Here is a 21,374-nt window from a genome sequence, read left to right on the forward strand (position 1 = left end):
CAAATAGTATAGTTACTATGAGTGGTGCTTTCTATTTTAGCAAAGTTGACGAAAACAAAATAAAACTAAACCATCAAATCATTATGAAAGCAGGCAGAGTGGTAGGCTATGCTGATATTCTAGTGGGTTTAGTGACCCCTAGTGGAACTTATTTCACAGCTACTGTCAGTTCCATACTGTGAAGGCTGCATACAAATGAAGAAAAAATGGACACCCACCGAGTTACAAATCTCACCGAACATGATGAATAGAGAAAATGTCTTTATTATAACATTCATTATGACAGCAATACTGAGAGAGGACATATTGAGAGAAACTACTGGTACAATGGCACCACAATATATGATATGCTTAGGTTATTTACATGGTACGTCATTGGTGAAACATCTAAAATTATGTTATTTGCTACTATGGACCGCACTGAGCTGATGAAATATACATAAGAACACTGTGGTTGAATGTAGTCTTTTTAGAAAATGTCTTCTTGCACCTATCTACATAAAGACTAAAACAATGATTTATCTATGTCTATATCTACCTGTATTGTAGTGTTTTAACAATAAATATTGACAGTGACATTGAAATCACATGGATTTACAATATGCAACCTTGTTATTACTTAAGACAGGATAATAACTACACAGTACACCTGAATGAACTTGGCCAGTGTCCTGGCCATACTGTGTGGTATTCTAATTGTCAGAGTCCCCAACCCAATGTCACACTGATTGGCTTTGTTCCATAATGGCTGGTACTGTGCTTTGACTGGCTGTGTCCTATTCAGGACGGTACTTTCATTGGCTATGCCTCATAACCCCATATTGGCTGCAACTGGTAATTAGAGTGGCTGTATGTACAGCACTGTGAGGTACCCATGGCATAAAACAATGTGAGTAACAGTGTCTCCTCACAGGGACGTTTAGGTCCCTCTGTGTATCTTGATTGTGTGGCGCTGTGGTCCTTTAAGACAAACAGTACTGTCAGTGGCTCTGGAGAAAGAGGGCTGAGCATCACCTGTGATGTCATAGAGTGGGTATGTCTGACCTGCTGAAGGGTGTTCCTGGCTAGGAGGAGGAGGACGAGTCCTCCACCACAGGGTGCAGGGCGTGCCTCTTCAGAAGTGTCTGTAGGATCTCTACCTCGCGCTGCGTCTCCCTCAGCTTCTTACGCAGCGTTTCGTTGTTCTTCTGAAGCTTCTGGTTCTCCTGAGAATCATTCACCATCATTGTTTATTTATTGGAATGTTTAACCTTGCGTTCAAAACTCTAGAAATTAGAATATAGTACATTCAATGTACACAATTGAACACATATCAGTAACCCAGAGGTAGTGGTGTCTGAATCTCACCGTTTCCAGAGCATCATAGTTGGGTTTTATATCTTCATCCGGCTCCCTGGGCTTTAGCACTGTAGAGGTTCTGTTCTCCCACTTGGCATAGGCCCGTTGTTTGCGTTGGGGCACCGGACTGGGGCATGGGGTGAGGGAAGGGGGCCAAGAGAGAGGAGGGTACAGGGGCCAGGAGAGAGGGCTGTACTGGCTGTAGCCGACTGGGCTCTGGCGGGGAGGCAGGGGCGGGAGGGCCCTCTGTCTGGGTGCTACAGTGGACCCCCACAGGCATGGACAGCTTAGGGGGGAGCCTCAGATGGGAGGGGGGCGCAGAGTCAGGGCTCCAGTCCCTACATTCCTCTGACGGGTAGGGGAAAGGCCCCTCTTCTGAGCCTAGCACAAACAACACCATAAAGATAGTCAGTCAACTCTGATCTGTTCAACCCATTTCAATCAGTTCTCTGGTTTTGAAGTGATATGTTTGCAAACAGTCAATCTCATAAGGTTAAGGAAAAGTCAACTGAGTGTTTGTCTGACCACAGAAAGCACATCCAGTGTTACAGGTCCTTGACTTTAGAGAGCAGTATGACAGTCCACCACATAGGGAAACTACCCAGATGCCGTGCTACTTTTCCATAAACTAGATTAAACCTGCTCTCTCACCTGCAAAGACATACCTTTCAAATAATGATTTGGGACTTTATATTTCCTGTCTATTTGCAATATATGTGACTCCTGTAAATAATGGTTACCACATGGAATGGTATAGTTTAGGACTATCCAAGATAGGTTTTACTTTGAATAGGCACAATTAATATATGCCATTTAGCTGACGCTTTTATCCAAGCGACTTACAGTCAGGCATTTTACGTATTGGTCCCGGGAATCGAACCCACAGTTAGTACCAACTGAGCCACAGAAGGACCAATTAGAGGGATATATGGGATGACAGAGTAGCCTAGAGGTTAGAGTGTTGGACTAGCAACCAAAAGGTTGGAAGATCGAATCCCTGAGCTGACAAGGTAAAAATCTGTTGTTCTGCCCCTGAACAAGGCAGTTAACTCACTGTTCCTAGGCCGTCATTGAAAATAAGAATTTGTTCTTAACTGACCTGCCTAGTTAAATAAAGGTCAAATATTACTTCTAGACCTAGAGTGATGTATTACTTCTAGACCTAGAGTGATGTATTACTTCTAGACCTAGTGATCTATTACTTCTAGACCTAGAGTGATGTATTACTTCTAGACCTAGAGTGATGTATTACTTCTAGACCTAGTGATCTATTACTTCTAGACCTAGAGTGATATATTACTTCTAGACCAGCAGATGGCGACCTTCTGCTGCCTTAGATTTCTAGCACAACTAGCAATCACAACTCTAGTTGGTTACTGTTACACTACATGTGGTTCATCACTATTTTGGTAAATAATTTAGTATGTGTGATTAAAAAAATATCTTGCTTATATTTGTGCTATTTCACACATGAATACAGTGTAAATTGAAAATGTGTTGTCCACCTCTGAGACACCCTCAGAGAGTGGGATCACGGCCCAAGCATATTTACTATGCGTGTATGTGTGTATGTCCCTCCTCACCTTCCGGCCCACCTGTAGTGCCGGGTGTGGAGCCGGGTGTTAGTGGACCTTCAGAGGTGCTGCTGCCTTTGGCATTCTTCTTACACTCAAACGCCACCTGGTCCTTACACAGCCTGTGGCAGTTCATCCCACAGTCTGTGAACAGGCCAAGAGAATGCAGACGTGTTAGAGCAGGCAGAGGTGGAAAGGAGTTTTTTTTATAGATTCTTGTATGGTCATGTTGGGTTGCACAGAGAATGCATGTTTTTGTTTTGTTGTCAATAGCACCCTACTAGATAATGTAACTTCTGTTCCCCTCGGTTGCCTAATGGTGCCTGTGGAACAGAACAGTTTTCAGATCTTTGTGTGCATGTTGCCATGCAAACAGCCTGTTTCTGACTGTTTCAAGGGGAAGAGAGTAAAACGTTGTTTTGTGGTTGTGACTTTCATGTGCTGCAGGGTTCAGCTAGCAGTCTGCATGATAGAAACCACACAATGCACCTTCTCAAGATACACATGACCTGCTCCTCGCAGTCTCCCCATTATCAGCAACCTCTGCTAACATTGTATCCTATCAACAGTGTACTGAACTGTAAACTACATGCAGAATAACATTTATGCAAACATGATGGAATATTCCAGTCTAAAAAATACAAATAATCACCTCTGCATCTGTAGCCTTGTTTTATGACGCCCCACAACTGTTATGGAAAAGAGGAATTTGAAAAGGTTGTTTGGAGATAACAGAAGTAATGCATATTTAAGAATGAGGAATGTGCATGTTTAAATATTCATTTACAGCCGTAACAGCATTGCTATTGTTGATGAGTATGCTATAACTAAGCCCCAGAGTCTTTCCTGATCAGGCGACAACTTCAGGAAAAACTCCTGCCCATACTAATGAGACCGACAGCTAAGCTAAAGACAGATCAGGACATAGTGCTGTAATGTACTGTCTGGACTTACGAATCCGGAGCAATTGTCACAGAAGGTGGGCTTCATGTAGGTGGTCTCCTGAAAGTTGTGGACAAAGCCAAGACCCAGCTTGGAGCAGATGACACTAGCGCGCATGAAATAGGCTGTGATCTCCTCTCTACTGATGAGGCCTTCCCTGGAGCAGGACAACACAAAGCATATCTCATGTAAACAAACTGTCTCATAAGAAATGTTATGTTTGCAATGTACTGTATGTACTATATTGGGCCTAATTTCATACTTCTATATGTCACATTGAAATAAGAGGAACCAAAACTAGCAGGCTTCCTTACTTCACTTCAACAGTTTCACTCCACCAGCTAACTGGTTAAGAAGTTTGTGATTTAACCTCAGCTGACCACAGTGAGAGTTGACTGCTGAGACATATGGCTAGCTGATACTTATGTTGATATTTCTGTTTCCTGTAGCTACATGCCCAGATTCCACTTTAGTTTCTCTGCGGTTAAAAATGAGCCCATGCTGTTAGTGTGAACTGTCAAATGTGCCAAAGCAGAGCCCATGCAGCCACAACGGAACCATATACATACTTCTCTTTGTCCATAACACAGAAGGAGAATGGGAAGCTAGCAGCGATTTTCTCAAAGTCTCCTTGAGAGATGTAGCCATTCTCATCATGGTCATAGTTTTTAAACACAGACTGTTGAGGACAAGAGACACAAGACATAGTAATGAGATACACGAAGCACAATAGATCAACTGGAAAGAGTTCTGTTCAGTTTGATCTGGTAGAGTATTAAAACTACAACTTTCAGAGAAATAATGTATGTAGAATACATTAATGGAAATAATATAACGGTCATGACAAAACAATATTTAAAACATGATTTACTGCTTTTATGAAACAGAATACAATGCTTATGTCTATATTCCTTCCCTTGGTATTTTCAACTCACATCCACCATTCTTTGCACATGTTTGCTGATGGTTTTGGGGTCAGGTTTTGGGGCCACTCCTGATGCCCACTCCACAACCACTGGAGGTCTAGATGGGGTGGCTGGCTGATGTAAAACAAAACAGATGATCAGAACATTGTCAGCAGATGTAGAATAGACTGTGCTGATGTTAAATGGGCCAATTAAAAAAGAGCTCCAGTGCTCATTCTCTTTAAATAGGTTTGTTAATGGGATATGCAACATCAGACATGATTCACTGGAGCTAACTGGGTTTTTGTCAGTATTATTAAACATGTTTTAAATTGAAAACACCCCTAGCCATAACACAGTGAACTTGCTATGGCTCGGAGTATTTTCTATTTCAATCATTATGCAAATAGTTTCATTTCCCACAGTGTTTTTCATGTCCCCTTTTTACTCACGGGTGCTTTGCTGTTCTTGGGCTCCCTGGTGTAAGAGAGCTCATATATCTCATCATCTGTGTAGTAGAGGTCTAGGGACAGCTGAGCAGTAGAGGACAACAGGGTCAGAGACCAGGGTCATTTACCAACAGACACAGTAGTGTGAATTACTGTGTACTTAGGTGTATACTAACCGTGAGAAGGTGGACCAGGTCTTTATTGGCATCGAGCTGTGGGGTGATCTGCTGTAGCTGGATCAGCTCGTTGATGTGGTTGTACAGAGCCTGGAGCTTCTGAACATTCACCTTGTTGTCCTCTACGTAGTCTGACATGGCCTCGTTGACTGAGATCAGGTCCTTGAGGTGGACCCCCAGGATGGGGATCTTAAAGCCTGCACACCTGCTGTACGCCTGACGGTAGTTGTCATAGTTCCTACAGGAGGACAGGAGGTCTGTCATCTCATTCAGCACCTGTGGAGAGAAGAGATAGTGGAAAATATATTGTAGATTATTACCTTGTATTGTATTTTAGACATACTGATCAATATAGATCATGTTATGATAATGTTATAGATAAATGTACCTTGGTGACCTCGTGGGACACATGCAAACTGGTCTCTTTAAGTCTGGAGATGGAGCTGTGGCACAGGCCCCCCACCACAGCCATTAGTGTGTTGAAGTTGTGCATAAGATGGAGGCTCTGGGAAACACAAACATTCTAATTGAACCTTAAATCAGTGTCAACCCACAGCACTCTCCACAAGCAGCACTCGAATGTTGGTTGCATTAGGCATTCGTAATACTGTCGCTTACAATCTTAGATAATACAGTTGTACAAATCTAGTTGTTTTCTTTTAACCGTTATTTAACTAGGCAAGTCAGTTAAGAACAAATTCTTATTTACAATGACAGCCTAAGAACACTGCCTTGATCAGATGCAGAACAACAGATTTTTTACGTTGTCCGCTCAGGGATTCAATCTTGCAACCTTTCAGTTATTGGCCCAATGCTCTAACCACTTGGCTACCTGTCGCCCCAGTAAATGTTTCACCAACTTTTCTCAGTTCCCTAATTGATCATATGGCCCTGCTGTGGGACACTGGAACCCATTGGCGTGGAATGCATTGAGAGGAGTTAGAGGAGCGGCAGCTGACTAGTGCATTAATGTAACCCAGAGAGATTCTCCAGACTGCTGCCTCTTCATCCAACTCTCTCAGCTCCTCATTACTCTTCAGAACACAGCTTTGCATGTGAATGAAGTGATGAAGAGGCATTTGATCAAGTAGAGCCACTAGTTATTTTTGGAATACTTTATATATATATACACATATACAGTTGAAGTCAGAAGTTTACATACACTTAGGTTTGAGTCATTAAAAAGCTTTTTCAACCACTCCACAAATTTGGAAAAATCACTTTTTCTAACAATTGTTTACAGACAGATTATTTCACTTATAATTTACTGTATCACAATTCCAGTGGGTCAGAAGTTTACAGACACTAAGTTGACTGTGCTTTTAAACAGCTTGGGAAATTCCAGAAAATGATGTCATGTCTTTAGTAGCTTCTGATAGGCTAATTGACATCATTTGAGTCAATTGAAGGTGTACCTGTGGATGTATTTCAAGGCCTACCTTCAAACTCGGTGCCTCTTTGCTTGCAGGAGGGACTGGTGCACTTCACAAAATAGATGGCATCATGAGGTTGGAAAATTATGTGGATATTATCACGACTCCCGCCGAAGTCGGTCCCTCTCCTTGTTTGGGCGGCGTTCGGCAGTCGACATCACCGACCTTCTAGCCATCGCCAATCCACTTTTCATTTTCCATTTGTTTTGTCTGTCTTATACACCTGATTTCAATCCCCCAATTACTTGTTCATTATTTAACCCTCTGTTCCCCATGTTTGTTTGTTTGAGTGATTGTTTCTTGTATTACGGTCCGTTGTGTGGCCTTGGATTTATTGACGTGTATTGTATATTTGTTGAGTAAATTGCGTACATTACTGTTATCTGCTGTCCTGCGCCTGACTCATTCATCTACACCAGCTACACACAGACGCATTACAGAATCACTCACCCGAAATGGAGTCAGCAGCACGCGACCATGTTGCAACGTCTGGGCACCGCCATGGATCGTGTGCTGCAGACGATGGATCGTTGGGAGAGAGGAGGTCTTCCAGCACCTCCACCAGACCCACTACAGCAGGCCCCACTGTCCACCCCTCCTTCACCCGGTCCCAGCGGGATTCGGCTCGTGCTCCCGAGGGAGTATGATGGGACGGCTGCCGGATATCAGGGGTTCCTACTCCAGCTGGAGCTCTACCTGGAGACTGTCCAACGGGCTCCTTCGGGTTCCTCAGGGAGTCGAGGCAACAGGCAGATCACTATCGTGTCACCCCAGGTGAGTCGGCACCAGGCTCACCCAGAGCCCTCTGTTGCTCACATGTATGCGTTTATTACATTTCCTGAGCATTTCCAGCATAAGGCGCTCATAGATTCAGGCGCAGCTGGGAATTTTATTGACCATTCATTTGCCCATTATTTAGGGTTCCTCTTGTTCCTGTGGATATGCCCTTCCCTGTGCATGCCTTAGATAGTCGACCATTAGGTCAGGGCTGATTAGGGAGGCCACCGCTCCACTAGACATGGTTACGCAGGAGGGTCACAAGGAGAGAATCAGTCTCTTCCTTATTGATTCTCCTGCATTTCCCGTGGTGCTGGGCCTACCCTGGTTGGCCTGTCATGACCCCACTATTTCGTGGCAACAGAGGGCTCTCAAGGGGTGGTCACAAACGTGCTCAGGAAGGTGTGTAAGGGTGCGACTACGGTGGAGAGTCCAGACCAGGTCTCCGCCGTGCGCATCCCCTCAGAATATGCCGATTTGGCTCTCGACTCAATTACACCTCATCAACAGGGGGATAAATCTCCTGGTAGACGCAGCACTTCCCAGGAGTCACGTGTATCCTCTGTCACAGGAGGAGACGGCGGCTATGGAAACATATGTCTCCGAATCCCTGGGGCAGGGATACATTCGGCACTCCACTTCACCTGCCTCCTCGAGTTTCTTTTATGTGAAGAAGGTCTGCACCCGTGTATTGACTATCGGGGTATCAATCAGATCCCTGTGAGGTACAGCTACCCGCTGCCTCATCGCCAGTGCGATCGAGTCAATGCACGGGGCGCGCTTCTTCACAAAATTGGATCTCAGGAGCGCTTACAACCTGGTTCGTATCGGGGCGGAGATGAGCAGAAGACGGCATTTAGTACCACCTCAGGGCACTGTGAGTATGCCGTACGGGTTGATGAATACTCCATCAGTCTTCCAGGCCTTTGTTGACGAGATTTTCCGGCACCTGCATGGGCAGGGTGTAGTGGTGTAAATCGACGACATTCTGATATACTCCGCTACACACGCCGAGCATGCGTCCCTGGTGCGCAGCGTGCTTGGTCGACTGTTGGTGCATGACCTGTACATCAAGGTTGAGAAATGTCTGTCCTTCCAACAGTCCGTCTTCCTAGGGTACCGCATTTCCACCTCCGGGGTGGAGATGGAGAGTGACCGCATTTCAGCCGTGCGTAATTGGCCGACTCCCACCACGGTAAAGGACGTGCAGTGGTTTCTAGGGGTTGTCAACTACTACCGGAGGTTTATCCGGGGTTTTGGTCAGGTAGCGGCTCTCATTACCTCACTGTTGAAGGGGGGACCGGTGTGACTGCAGTGGTCGGCTGAGGCAGACAGGGATTTTGGTCACCTGAAGGCTCTGCTTACCTCAGCTCCCGTGCTGGCTCATCTGGATCCCTCTTTGGCATTCATAGTGGAGGTGGACGCGTCCGAGGCTGGGATAGGAGCCATGCTCTCTCAGCGCTCGGGCAAGCCACCAAAGCTCCGCCCTTGTGCTTTCTTTTCGAAGAAGCTCAGCCCGGCGGAGCGAAACTATGATGATGTGGGGGACCGGGAGCTGTTGGCTGTTGTCAAGGCTCTGAAGGTGTGGAGACATTGGCTTGAGGGGGCTAAACACCCGTTTCTCATCTGGACTGACCAGCACAATCTGGAGTACATCAGGGCAGAGGAGTGGTACTTCCGGCCTCTTGCCTGGTGGCACCGGTAGTGTGGGAGCTGGACGTGGACATCGAGCGGGCGTTACGCACAGAGCCCACTCCCCCTCCCCAATGTCCAGCTGGGCATCTATACGTTCCGTCTGCTGTCCGCGACCGTTTGATCTATTGGGCCCACACAGCACCCTCCTCTGGTCATCCTGGCATGGGTCGGACAGTGCGTTGCCTTAGTGGGAAGTACTGGTGGTCCACCTTGGCCAAGGACGTGAGGGTTTATGTTTCCTCCTGCTCGGTGTGAGCCCAGTGCAAGGCTCCCAGGCACCTGTCCAGAGGGAAGTTACAACCCCTACCCCTTCCACAATGGCCGTGGTCGCAGCTATCGGTGGACTTCCTGACTGATCTTCCTCCCTCACAGGGCAACACCACGATCCTGGTCGTTGAGGATCGGTTTTCTAAGTCCTGCCGTCACCTCCCTTTGCGCAGTCTCCCTACAGACTGCGGAGGCCCTGTTCACTCACGTCTTCTGGCACTACGGGTTGCCTGAGGACATAGTCTCTGATCGGGGTCCCCAGTTCACGTCCAGGGTCTGGAGGGCGTTCATGGAAAATCTGGGGGGGTCGCGGTCAGCCTCACCTCAGGTTTTCACCCCAAGAGCAACGGGAAGGTGGAGAGAGTAAACCAGGATGTGGGTAGGTTTCTGAGGTCATATTGCCAGGACCGGCCGGGGGAGTGGGCGGCGTTCATCCCCTGGGCAGAGATATCCCAAAACTCACTCCGCCACTCTACTAACCTCTCCCCCTTCCAGTGCGTACTGGGGTATCAGCCGGTTCTGGCACCTTGGCATCAGAGCCAGATCGAAGCTCCTGTGGTGGACGAATGGTTTAAGCGCTCGGAGGAGACCTGGGACGCCGCCCATGTGCACCTGCAATGGGCCGTGAGGCGGCAGAAGGCGAGTGCCGTCCGCCACCGCAGTGAGGTCCCGGTGTTTGCACTGGGGGACCGGGTCTGGCTCTCGACCCGAAACCTGCCCCTCTGTTTGCCCTGCTGGGAAGCTGGGCCTGCGGTTTGTGGGGCCATTCAAAATCCTGAGGAGACTGAACAAGGTATGATACAGGTTACAGCTTCCCCCAGATTACCATATTAATCCCTCGTTCCATATGTCTCTACTCAGGCCGGTGGTGGCTGGACCTCTCCAGGAGTCTGAGGTGCGGGAGGTTCCTCCTCCCCCTCTGGACAACGAGGGGCCCCGCCGTATTCTGTTCGAGCCATCCTGGACTCGAGGCGTCGGGCGAGGGGCCTTCAGTACCTCGTGGAGCGGGAGGGGTACGGTCCGGAGGAGAGATGCTGGGTGCCGGTGGAGGACGTCTTGGCCCCTTCGTTGCTGCGGGAGTTCCACCGTCTCCATCCGGATCGCCCTGCACCTCGTCCTCCGGGTCGTCCCCGAGGTCGTTGTCTGCGCACCGCTGGAGCCGCGCCTCAAGGGGGGAAGGGTACTGTCACAACTTCCTCCGAAGTCGGTCCCTCTCCTTGTTTGGGCGGCGTTCGGCGGTCGACGTCACCGGCCTTCTAGCCATCACCAATCCACTTTTCATTTTCCATTTGTTTTGTCTTACACGCCTGATTTCAATCCTCCAATTACTTGTTCATTATTTAACCCTCTGTTCCCCCATGTTTGTTTGTGAGTGATTGTTTCTTGTATTGCTGTCCGTTATGTGTGGCCTTGGATTTATTGACGCGTATTGTATATTTGTTGAGTAAATTGCGTACATTACTCTTATCTGCTGTCCTGCGCCTGACTCATCTACACCAGCTACACTCGGACGCATTACAGATGTATTGAAGCAACATCTCAAGACATCAGTTAGGACGTTAAAGCTTGGTCGCAAATGGGTCTTCCAAATGGACAATGACCCCAAGCATACTTCCAAAGTTGTGGCAAAATGGCTTAAGGACAACAAAGTCAAGGTATTGGAGTGGCCATCACAAAGCCCTGTCCTCAAGCCTATAGAAAATGTGTGGGCAGAACTGATAAAGCGTGTGCAAGCAAGGAGGCCTACAAACCTGACAGTTACACCAGCTCTGTCAGGAGGAATGGGCCAAAATTCACCCAACTTACTGTGGGAAGCTTATGGAAGGCAATGCTGCCAAATACTAATTGAGTGTATGTAAACTTCTGACCCACTGGGGATGTGATGAAAAAAATAAAAGCTGAAATTAATCACTCTCTACTATTATTCTGACATTTCATATTCTTAAAATAAAGTGGTGATCCTAACTGACCTAAAACAGGGAATCTTTACTAGGATTAAATGTCAGGAATTGTGAAAAACTTAGTTTAAATGTATTTGGCTAAGGTGTATGTAAACTTCCGACTTCAACTGTGTGTGTGTGTGTGTGTGTGTGTGTGTGTGTGTGTGTGTGTGTGTGTGTGTGTGTGTGTGTGTGTGTGTGTGTGTGTGTGTGTGTGTGTGTGTTTTAGCATGTGTAAATACAATTTCAACACATAATACAATTAATTAAATACACACGTGTACTTGCATATACAGTACCAAAAAAGGTACAGCAATGCATACAATTAGACACAAAAAAAAACATCAACAAATTATAATAATAAACATGTCACTCATTATTTATTCGCTCTTATTGCCATGAATTGGATTTGGGAATGCCAGATGTTTTGTAAATGATGTGGTCTGCCTTTGATATTATAGAATATATTTTTCAAAGGGATGTAGCCAGATATTTCATTTAGCCAGTGTGTTAAAGTATAGGGACTATCTGATTTCCAGCGTAATGTTATAAAAACATTGGCGCACAGACAGATCAATATATTTTTTTATGATTATTGTTCCATGGATCAAGTTCACTAGACCCAAACAGACACAAGGCGTGAGAGAGATAGACATCTGTTAAAACTTTCTGAAATTGTGTTTACAGATTCCCAAAACATTGAAATAAGATTGCATGCCCAAAACATGTGAATAAAAAGTACCCTTTTGCCTCCAACAAAGAAAAGACATTTCAGCATTCATTTCGTGAAGTTTTTCTGGTATATAGTTAATTCTGTGAACCTGAGAGAGTTTGTGTCTGAGGTTGTAGGAAAATGTGTGTGCTTTCAAACTGTAGAACATATTATCTCTCTGCTTATTTCAAACTGTCAATCTTGTTCCCATTTCAAATCAAATCGTATTTGTCACATGCGCCGAATACAAGTAGTGTAGACCTTACAGTGAAATGCTTACTTACAAGCCCTTAACCAACAACGCTTTAAGAAGTTAAGAAAATAATAGATAAGTGAGAAATAGAAAATAAAGGTTACAAATAATTAAAGAGCAGCAGTAAAATAACAAGTGAGGCTATATACAGGGGGTACCGGTACAGAGTCAATGTGAGGGGGGACCGGTTAGTTGAGGTAATATGTACATGTAGGTAGAGTTAGTGACCATGCATTGATTATAAACAGAGTAGCAGCATCGTTAAAAGAGGGGTCTGGGTATCCCTTTGATTAGCTGTTCAGGAGTCTTATGGCTTGGCGCTCCGGTATCGTCTGCCATGCGGTACCAGAGAGAACAGTCCATGACTAGGGTGGCTGGAGTCTTAGACAATTTGCAGGGCCTTCCTCTGACAGTAGTTGTCATAGTTCCTAATCTAGTAACATCTGTCTACTAGCATATGATCTAACAACACAAACTTTGGAAATACAGTTGACAATTTGTTTTAGTATTATTCAGGAAGATGTTTAGATGATTTGGATTTCACAAGAGAACCTTATTCCTCAATTGAACCATATGTCAGACTTGAAAACATTGAAACAAATGGTCAGATGGAATACAGAATGTCTCTCATAGTAGTACCATCCTGGAAGAGGTGGTACATTTTCCTTAAACCCTTGTTGTGCCAGGTTGTAAATGTCTCATAATTAAAAGCAGGGATGGTGGAGAGGGATGCAATGTAACCCAGTCATTTATGAGTTGCTTTCCATACGTGTATTACTGTATACTATTAAAAATGACAGGGTTATTTGTAACCTTATTTTGCAGGCCAAAATAGTTAAGGTATTTCAGCTCATATGGTAAAATGTCATAGGATTCTACCCTTGCCCAATAACTTAATGTGGGAGAAAACCATTGCTTAACTTGGGTGAGTTGGGCTGCCCAATAGTACATTTTTAGGTTTGGTCAATTCAGACCACCCTCCTTATATGGAAGATACAGGACCTGCAGACAAATTCTGGGTGATTCGTTATTCCAAATAAATGAGGAAAATAGGCTTTGCATGTTTTTGATAAAATGCAGAGGGTGTAATTTGAAGATTCTGAAACAAATAAAGACATTTTGGTAATATTGACATTTGGATGACATTAACGCTGGCTGTAAGATAAATCGGAAGGAAGTCCATTATTTTCAAGTCATTAGTAACCTCTTTCAATAACTGGAATGTGGTTACAAAATATAGACGTCAATTATCACAGGATAGACGACCCTGCACAAAACCAGTTTGGTCTGTGTGGATGAGATTGGGCACCGACACTAGGCGCAGAGTTAATATTTTAGCAATCAATTGATAATTAACATTTAACAGTGACACAGGTCTATGGGAGGAGCACAATGTGTGATCTTTATCTTTCTTTTTCAGTAAAGTAATAGCTGCAAGACGTAAAGTATGAGGAAGCGTTTTTGCCAGACAGGACTTGATCATAGGGAGAAAAAGAGGCATCAACCGCTGAGATAATAGCCAGTGGAATTCTATAGGAAACGCATCTAATCCCGGTACCTTTCCATTTTTGGAGGGAACCCATAGCATCTGATAGATCCTCAGTATTAGCACTTAGCACTGATAAATCCATTAGTGCTGAAGGCCTGTACTTTGTTAATATTCAGAGCACACGTTCACTGTTAGCCAGCATCTTTGATGCACTAAAAGCCCATCATGGAGCTCTTGAGAGTCATTAGTAGCCCTCTTTTAATATGCATTATGTAACAACAAATGATGGTGCTTCTGCAGTACAGTAGTAGGTACTGGAGGTCTCACTATACGATATGGTAGACATGCATTAGTTTAATACAAGGAAAAGGTACCAGATATAGACATTGAACAAACACAATTCATGAGGGTACAACACATGGGGGCTAAACACCTTGTATGTGGACATTTTGTTATTGTCTCGACATATACTGTAGAGTTAGTCTACAATGGTTCTGGAGGAGGAGGAGAAATAGTTAGGGCCATACCTGAGCCACATGGATGAACTTGGTGAAGACCTCTGCTCTCAGCTGAGCTGTAGGCCGACTCAGAACCATGAGCTGCACCCACTGGGAGATACCATTGCACAATGTAATGGAACGTTCCATCATGGGGTTGTCCTTCATGCAGCAGCTGCGGATATAGTTCTGGTAGTCTGCAAACTGGAAAAAAGAATAAAGCATATGCTAACTCATTTTGCTAAAAGGACAGAAGTTTTGCAGAACACATTTGAATGCATTGAAATACCTACTGTAGAACGCATGTGCTATGACAATCTTCAGAATGTCATAGTGTTTATAGCGATGACATATAGGCGGATTGGGACTCTACTCACTGATATTCTACAGAAGGACTTGAACTCCAGGTAGGTGAGGTGCTCAGCCAGCTCAATGGGCTCCAGATGATCAAACAGCAGAGACACTTTCCTCTTCTTACTGCTGTTAGCCTTGATCCTCTGACTGGGCTTCTGAGACCAGTGTCTATCATTTCTGGGACACAACATGGTGAACAACACAGACCAGAAACACACAGGTGTTACACAGGCATCATATGAAACCATTATCATGAAACCATTTTCAGGTAATTCTAGATGCTTTCTTCAAGAGAGACATGAATTCTGTTCAGTAATATACTGGGAATACTTACATCCATTTAGTCTGCAAAAGAGGGCACAGCCTTTCCTGGCCCTGATCCCTGACCAGATCTTGGAACTGCTCCATGGAGTCTGACAGGCTGCTGTGTAACCGGAACATCGTCCAGAACTCCTGGATCCAATACCTGAAATATATGGACAATAAGACTGTGTTTACCACAATTAAATACTATACCCCGAGTCAATAATCACTAAGAAGGAATTCCCCTTGACCACGCCCACAAATTGTGGAAAACAAACATTATTTCTCATTGACCACCATTGTAAAAGAGCCAACTTTGTTGTAGATTTTGTGTCATACATAAATAACAAAGTATGCTGAAAAGCTGCTGTGTTGTACATGTAACCAGGTCAAAAATCTTGACCTACGGTTTGGAATGCTCCCACATAGGGAAATAGAGCCCATGAGAAGACATTTAACTTGTTCAGTATAGTCCGTTTGTAACTCCACTCACTACTTGTAGCTATATAGTGTGTTTGTTTGTGTTGTTGGTCTTGGCTAGCTTAACGTTCTGGTCGGTAGCAACTCACTCACTCACATGTTTGCCAGCACCGCATAAAAAGGGGAGTGAGGGAAGCTCTACAATATTGCGTTTTTCTAAGTAGTGAGAATGCACGGAAGCAGGAAATGTTGAAAAGTACTTTTCTTAAATGCAGTTTTATAATTGACTAAAACAAGCAGACAACAAGGAAATTGCATTTGAAAAAAAGTCCAGTTTTTGCAGGGAGCCAATGGGGTAACCTAGGTAACTACGGGTTGTTTTCCCCAAAGGCGTGTGGAGCCGCGACATTCTATCTATTACCGACTGGGAGTATACTTCAAACACTAAACCCTAGTTGTTTATTGTCTAACATGAAATCAACACTATAGGCTCTTGCAAATGCACTAATAGCATTGCCTAAACCATCAACCCAGTTATAGAATATTGTATTATTAGGTGTTATGTGGATAAGCCCTTTAATGTCCTTTCATAAGAATTATTGAATAGTGAGTTATTGTGTGGAGGCCTTAGGGGGACCCCAGTGGTAGTGGTATGATTAGGACGACTGCAGGGGGAACACACACTTACCTAATGAAGTAACAGATCCTCTTACACTCTGTGGACTGCTTATTCTCCAGGGCGCTTTTAAATGTAACACCTCAAGTTAAGGATACATTATGATTCACTGGTATAGTAAAATGTGCACATTGTTTAGAGTCTGGGAAGAGACCAGGAACTGTATGTGGGATTTATCAGAGAATAAACGATCTGGATCACTGTGCAGGACAAAGTGTCTATTCAAATGTCTATTCATCCAAGTAAACAATTACTAACTGGTGTTTAATGTATTTAGTGCAGGAAACTCATCAATAGGAAAACTGAAAGGCGAACAGATGTGACATTTGGTGGTGTGGGAGGAGGCGACCACAAAAAAGAGAACTGGTTAGGAGCATCAGCAAGTGAATCATTCTGGTGTTGTGTGGTTCCAATGGCTCAGTTGGTTGAAGCATGTTGTTTACAGGGCTATGGGCTGGATTCCTTGGTAGCTTTGGATAAAAGTGTCTGTTAAAACATGCACAACAGACAATCCCTATTCCTGTAGAAGATGTGCTGGCAGAGGACCCTTTTAGTAAGTAAAAACATGTTCTCTCAACCAGGTAAAAACACAACCAACATAAGGTTACATTTTACATTTCAATGGCTGTGAGAACAGTTTATTAGCTAAGCTGCTGTGCCATATGCTCGGTAGGTACAGAGTACCTAACTCAAAAAACATATCCATTCTTCTTATTATATAAAACCGGGGTAAAAAAAAAAATTTGACTGACACTGTGAGCCTTGCTGCACTCTGTTGGCAGAAATCAGCTTGAAGTGATGCACATAAAAAGGCTAATTGCGTCATGGGAGATGAAGAGCCACCCACACTATCGCAAAGCCAGATTGTTTTTACGATAAATGGCATTAATGGCTCCAGTGCTTTCACTTGTTCTTAAGCCACTCTTAACCATATTTGATGCTTCTGGGTCTTCAGCTCAGAACGAGCTTAGGGGTTGAAAATAGAGGGCAGGACGCACAGTGCATCTTGAGGTGTGACGTGGGTTTTGGTGAGCGATCCTCCTTGGGCAGCTGAGAGGCTGTGTTTAAATAGAACTGAAGAGGGCTTCAGTCTGGGAATAGGTAATTAACACCTGAAGCCCCTAGCCTTAGTACCCTCCTCACTGTGCCAGTACTGCCGCTCCTCTGGGCTTTGTGACGTCAGAGCTCTTTGTTGAATGGAGCCCTAGATTACAGACTGCTCATTCAGAACAGAAAATAGGCAACTACAGTGGCCTTTTTACACCAGACCTGAAGAGGGGGAATTAAATTGGGATGAATCGTGCTTTTTGTGTAGCTAAGATGGTAATAGAAAAAGACTGTAAAGTACCTGGAAGACACTGGATTGGAAACAGAACATGGTGATGTGTACTGGAGCTAACAAAGACATTTAGAGGTTCTATAGTACAGCAATACAGAATTGGGGTGCACACATATTGATAGTCACATTGCTGGTAGGAGAGAGGAGTCGATGGCATGGCACCTTGTCAGCCAAGTTGGATCTTAATTGGCTGTTGCTACTGACAACCAGATCACAAAACAGCGCTGCACAGGCGGTAAAGATCCCATGTTTGGCACAACAGATTGGTCAGGTCCTGGTGCCAACTCGATAATAGTTTTTGCTGTAGTGGAACAGCCGTAGAGCATTGGGTCTGCTTGGTAAAGGATATAGGGAGATGAGTTTCTCCAGGAGGTCACTGGAGGACATGAGGAGTCGGTGCATGGTCAGGGTGATGTTCATCAGGTGGCTGCTCCCACATACACAGCCCTCCGCATCTGAAAGAGAGCACAACACATGGAGCACGTCAACAGACATGCTGTTGCCTATCACAATGCCAATACTGTACTGCAGATGGTTGAGATTTCATATGGACAAGAAAATCATTTCTGCATATCAATGTCCAATGCTACCGTAGCTCTCTGATAACCAAATCCAGCAGTCATGTCATGCTACAGAATGTCAACAAAACAATTGGTTTAACCATTAAAACTTCCTGATTCCATTCAGCCACAAGTCTGCAGTCAAATTATGATACAAATCAACCTCAAAAGAGCATACCTTATTTTTTTAAATTTTAATGTGTGCTTCGCAACCATGAACACAATAACATGCCAGTTTTGTGTAAACTGCAAATCTAAGTGTATTCACCATCTCTGAATGTCTTTTCCTGTGGTGGTATTGTGAATTGTCTGTGGTCTACTTTTCTCTGTCGTATCTCACTTCCTGTCTTTGTGACCGCCTCCCTATATCTCTGCCAACACTTATGGCATCACAGGAACCTTCAGCCACCATCTCTGTCATCTACTCAAACAGCTTTGTCCCTAGAGGCACTGGAGATAAAAGGATATGACGTTGTGGAAAAATATCTCAAGGAATACATTGTTATCTGTATCCACACAGTAGCAATTGCAGATTCAATTTCTAACTACATTAGCCTCTCTCTTACAAATGATCTGACTTGAGAAAAGTGGACATTTTGTTGGTCCTCTGTAACATGTTGTTTATAAACAAGTGGTTCACTATCATGTTTGTCTATTGGATAGCAAATGACAACCTCTTTGCTATGCTTCTGATCTCTTCCATTGCAGGTAAACAATCTGCCAGTGATTTTCTGGAAATCGTAGCTAAGAAAGCACCTTGACGAATCCATGAAAATGGTGTTTAACTTTTGAACCTAAGCAGCTGGTATTGTCTTAATGCCACACAAGGATGACAGTTTCCATTGGTCTCCACATATCCCATATCGACTTGAAATACCTCAGACACGATGGCAACATAGATAACAAACATTAGAAAGGACTATCTCACTGGGCCAACTTCAGCAGGCAGCTAATCCTTCTCTCATATCCTGCACCACTGGTACGGCAGTGTTTCATTTACCGGTCCCAACAAGGGCTACAACGCCCCAATGATCAATGTCAATGAAAAGTCGCCTTCCCAGCAATGACACAGACAATCTTACTGTATGAAAAATTGTCATGAGTGAAAATAAATATCTAGAAAATCATATACATGATTAGACTGTTCTGAGGGGAAACTGTTGTAATAGGTTTGACGCTTTATACTGTCACTATATGTTGAAGGACTGTGATGCAAAACAACTCAACTCTATCCTTCCTCTACTTATACAAAATGAATGTTTTTTTTTATTGCTGCAATCAAGTTCTGCTCTAAAATCATCTAAAATAACAAGGAAGAGCTTTTGATTCACTACCAGGTAAACAATTACTTCATCATTTTACAACACCTCCCTACCAACCCAGACGGGGCTAATTGCTGAGGAAATCCCCTCTGTCTTACTCACTGTGGAAAGTTAGGAAAGCAGCAGCAGGCTGCACTAGGATAAGACAAGGGATGTGATGACAAACAAGGCAAAATTCAGGGAGCGTTGCCTTACTTTGAGTTGTTTTATTATCATAGGCATTCATCAGCAAAGCCATGGTGAAAGGAGTCTTTCCTTGTTTTGACAGAGGTAAAGTAACTGGGCAAATGTTTTAATTTTTTTATTTCACCTTTATTTAACCAGGTAGGCAAGTTGAGAACAAGTTCTCATTTACAATTGCTACCTGGCAAAGATAAAGCAAAGCAGTTCGACACATACAGCAACACAGAGTTAAACATGGAGTAAAACAAACATACTGTCACGTTCTGATCTTAGTTCCTTTATTTTGTCTTTGTGTTAGTATGGTCAGGATGTGAGTTGGGGTGGGCAGTCTGTTCGTTTTTCAAGGTTGTGTTTACAGTGGGGCAAAAAAGTATTTCGTCAGCCACCAATTGTGCAAGTTCTCCCACTTAAAAACATGAGAGAGGCCTGTAATTTTCATCACAGGTACACTTCAACTACGACAGAAAAAAATAGAAAAAAAATCCAGAAAATCTCATTGTAGGATTTTTAATGAATTTTATTTTATGAATTTATTTGCAAATTATGGTGGAAAATAAGTATTTGGTCACCTACAAACAAGCAAGATTTCTGGCTCTCACAGACCTGTAACATCTTCTTTAAGAGGCTCCTCTGTCCTCCACTCGTTACCTGTATTAATGGCACTTGTTTGAACTTGTTGTCAGTATAAAAGACACCTGTCCACAACCTCAAGCAGTCACACTCCAAACTCCACTATGGCCAAGACCAAAGAGCTGTCAAAGGACACCAGAAACAAAATTGTAGACCTGCACCAGGCTGGGAAGACTGAATCTGCAATAGGTAAGCAGCTTGATTTGAAGAAAGCAACTGTGGGAGCAATTATTAGGAAATGGAAGACATACAAGACCACTGATAATCTCCCTCGATCTGGGGCTCCACGCAAGATCTTACCCTATGGGGTCAAAATGATCACAAGAACGGTGAGCAAAAATCCCAGAACCACACGGGGGGACCTAGTGAATGAGCTGCAGAGAGCTGGGACCAAAGTAACAAAGCCTACCATCAGTAACACACTACGCCGCCAGGGACTCAAATCCTGCAGTGCCAGACGTGTCCCCCTGCTTAAGCCAGTACATGTCCAGGCCCTTCTGAAGTTTGCTAGAGAGCATGTGGATGATCCAGAAGAAGACTGGGAGAATGTCATATGGTCAGATGAATCTAAAATACAACTTTTTGGTAAAAACTCAACTCGTCGTGTTTGGAGGCCAAAGAATGCAAAGTTGCATCCAAAGAACACCATACCTACTGTGAAACATGGGGGTGGAAACATCATGCTTTGGGGCGGTTTTTCTGCAAAGGGACCAGGACGACTGATCCGTGTAAAGGAAGAATGAATGGGGCCATGTATCGTGAGATTTTGAGTGAAAACCTACTACCATCAGCAAGGGCATTGAAGATGAAACGTGGCTGGGTCTTTCAGCATGACAATGATCTCAAACACACCGCCCGGGCAACGAAGGAGTGGCTTCGTAAGAAGCATTTCAAGGTCCTGGAGTGGCCTAGCCAGTCTCCAGATCTCAACCCCATAGGAAATCTTTGGAGGGAGTTGAAAGTCCGTGTTGCCCAGCAACAGCCCCAAAAAATCACTACTCTAGAGGAGATCTGTATGGAGGAATGGGCCAAAATACCAGCAACAGTGTGTGAAAACCTTGTGAAGACTTACAGAAAACGTTGACCTCTTATTGCCAACAAAGGGTATATAACAAAGTATTGAGATAAACTTTTGTTATT

The 21,374-nt window shown here is 44.2% G+C and overlaps 1 protein-coding gene across 1 annotated transcript in view; it reads right to left on the reverse strand.

The window, feature by feature from the left end:
- Positions 1 to 246: 246 nt before the first annotated feature.
- Positions 247 to 21,374, reverse strand: part of LOC118368321 (RAS guanyl-releasing protein 1-like) — a 29,093-nt gene continuing 7,965 nt past the window's right edge. The window contains 16 exon segments of the mRNA XM_052496865.1: positions 247 to 1,205; positions 1,348 to 1,491; positions 1,493 to 1,719; positions 2,922 to 3,056; positions 3,565 to 3,601; positions 3,867 to 4,011; positions 4,424 to 4,533; positions 4,790 to 4,894; positions 5,212 to 5,292; positions 5,385 to 5,660; positions 5,773 to 5,889; positions 14,478 to 14,651; positions 14,825 to 14,978; positions 15,136 to 15,267; positions 16,213 to 16,273; positions 17,887 to 17,994. Coding sequence (XP_052352825.1) covers positions 1,065 to 1,205; positions 1,348 to 1,491; positions 1,493 to 1,719; positions 2,922 to 3,056; positions 3,565 to 3,601; positions 3,867 to 4,011; positions 4,424 to 4,533; positions 4,790 to 4,894; positions 5,212 to 5,292; positions 5,385 to 5,660; positions 5,773 to 5,889; positions 14,478 to 14,651; positions 14,825 to 14,978; positions 15,136 to 15,267; positions 16,213 to 16,273; positions 17,887 to 17,994 — 2,147 coding nt within the window. The 3' untranslated portion in view covers positions 247 to 1,064.

Source organism: Oncorhynchus keta, chromosome 35 (genome assembly GCF_023373465.1).
Source record: "Oncorhynchus keta strain PuntledgeMale-10-30-2019 chromosome 35, Oket_V2, whole genome shotgun sequence".
NCBI lineage: Eukaryota > Metazoa > Chordata > Actinopteri > Salmoniformes > Salmonidae > Oncorhynchus > Oncorhynchus keta.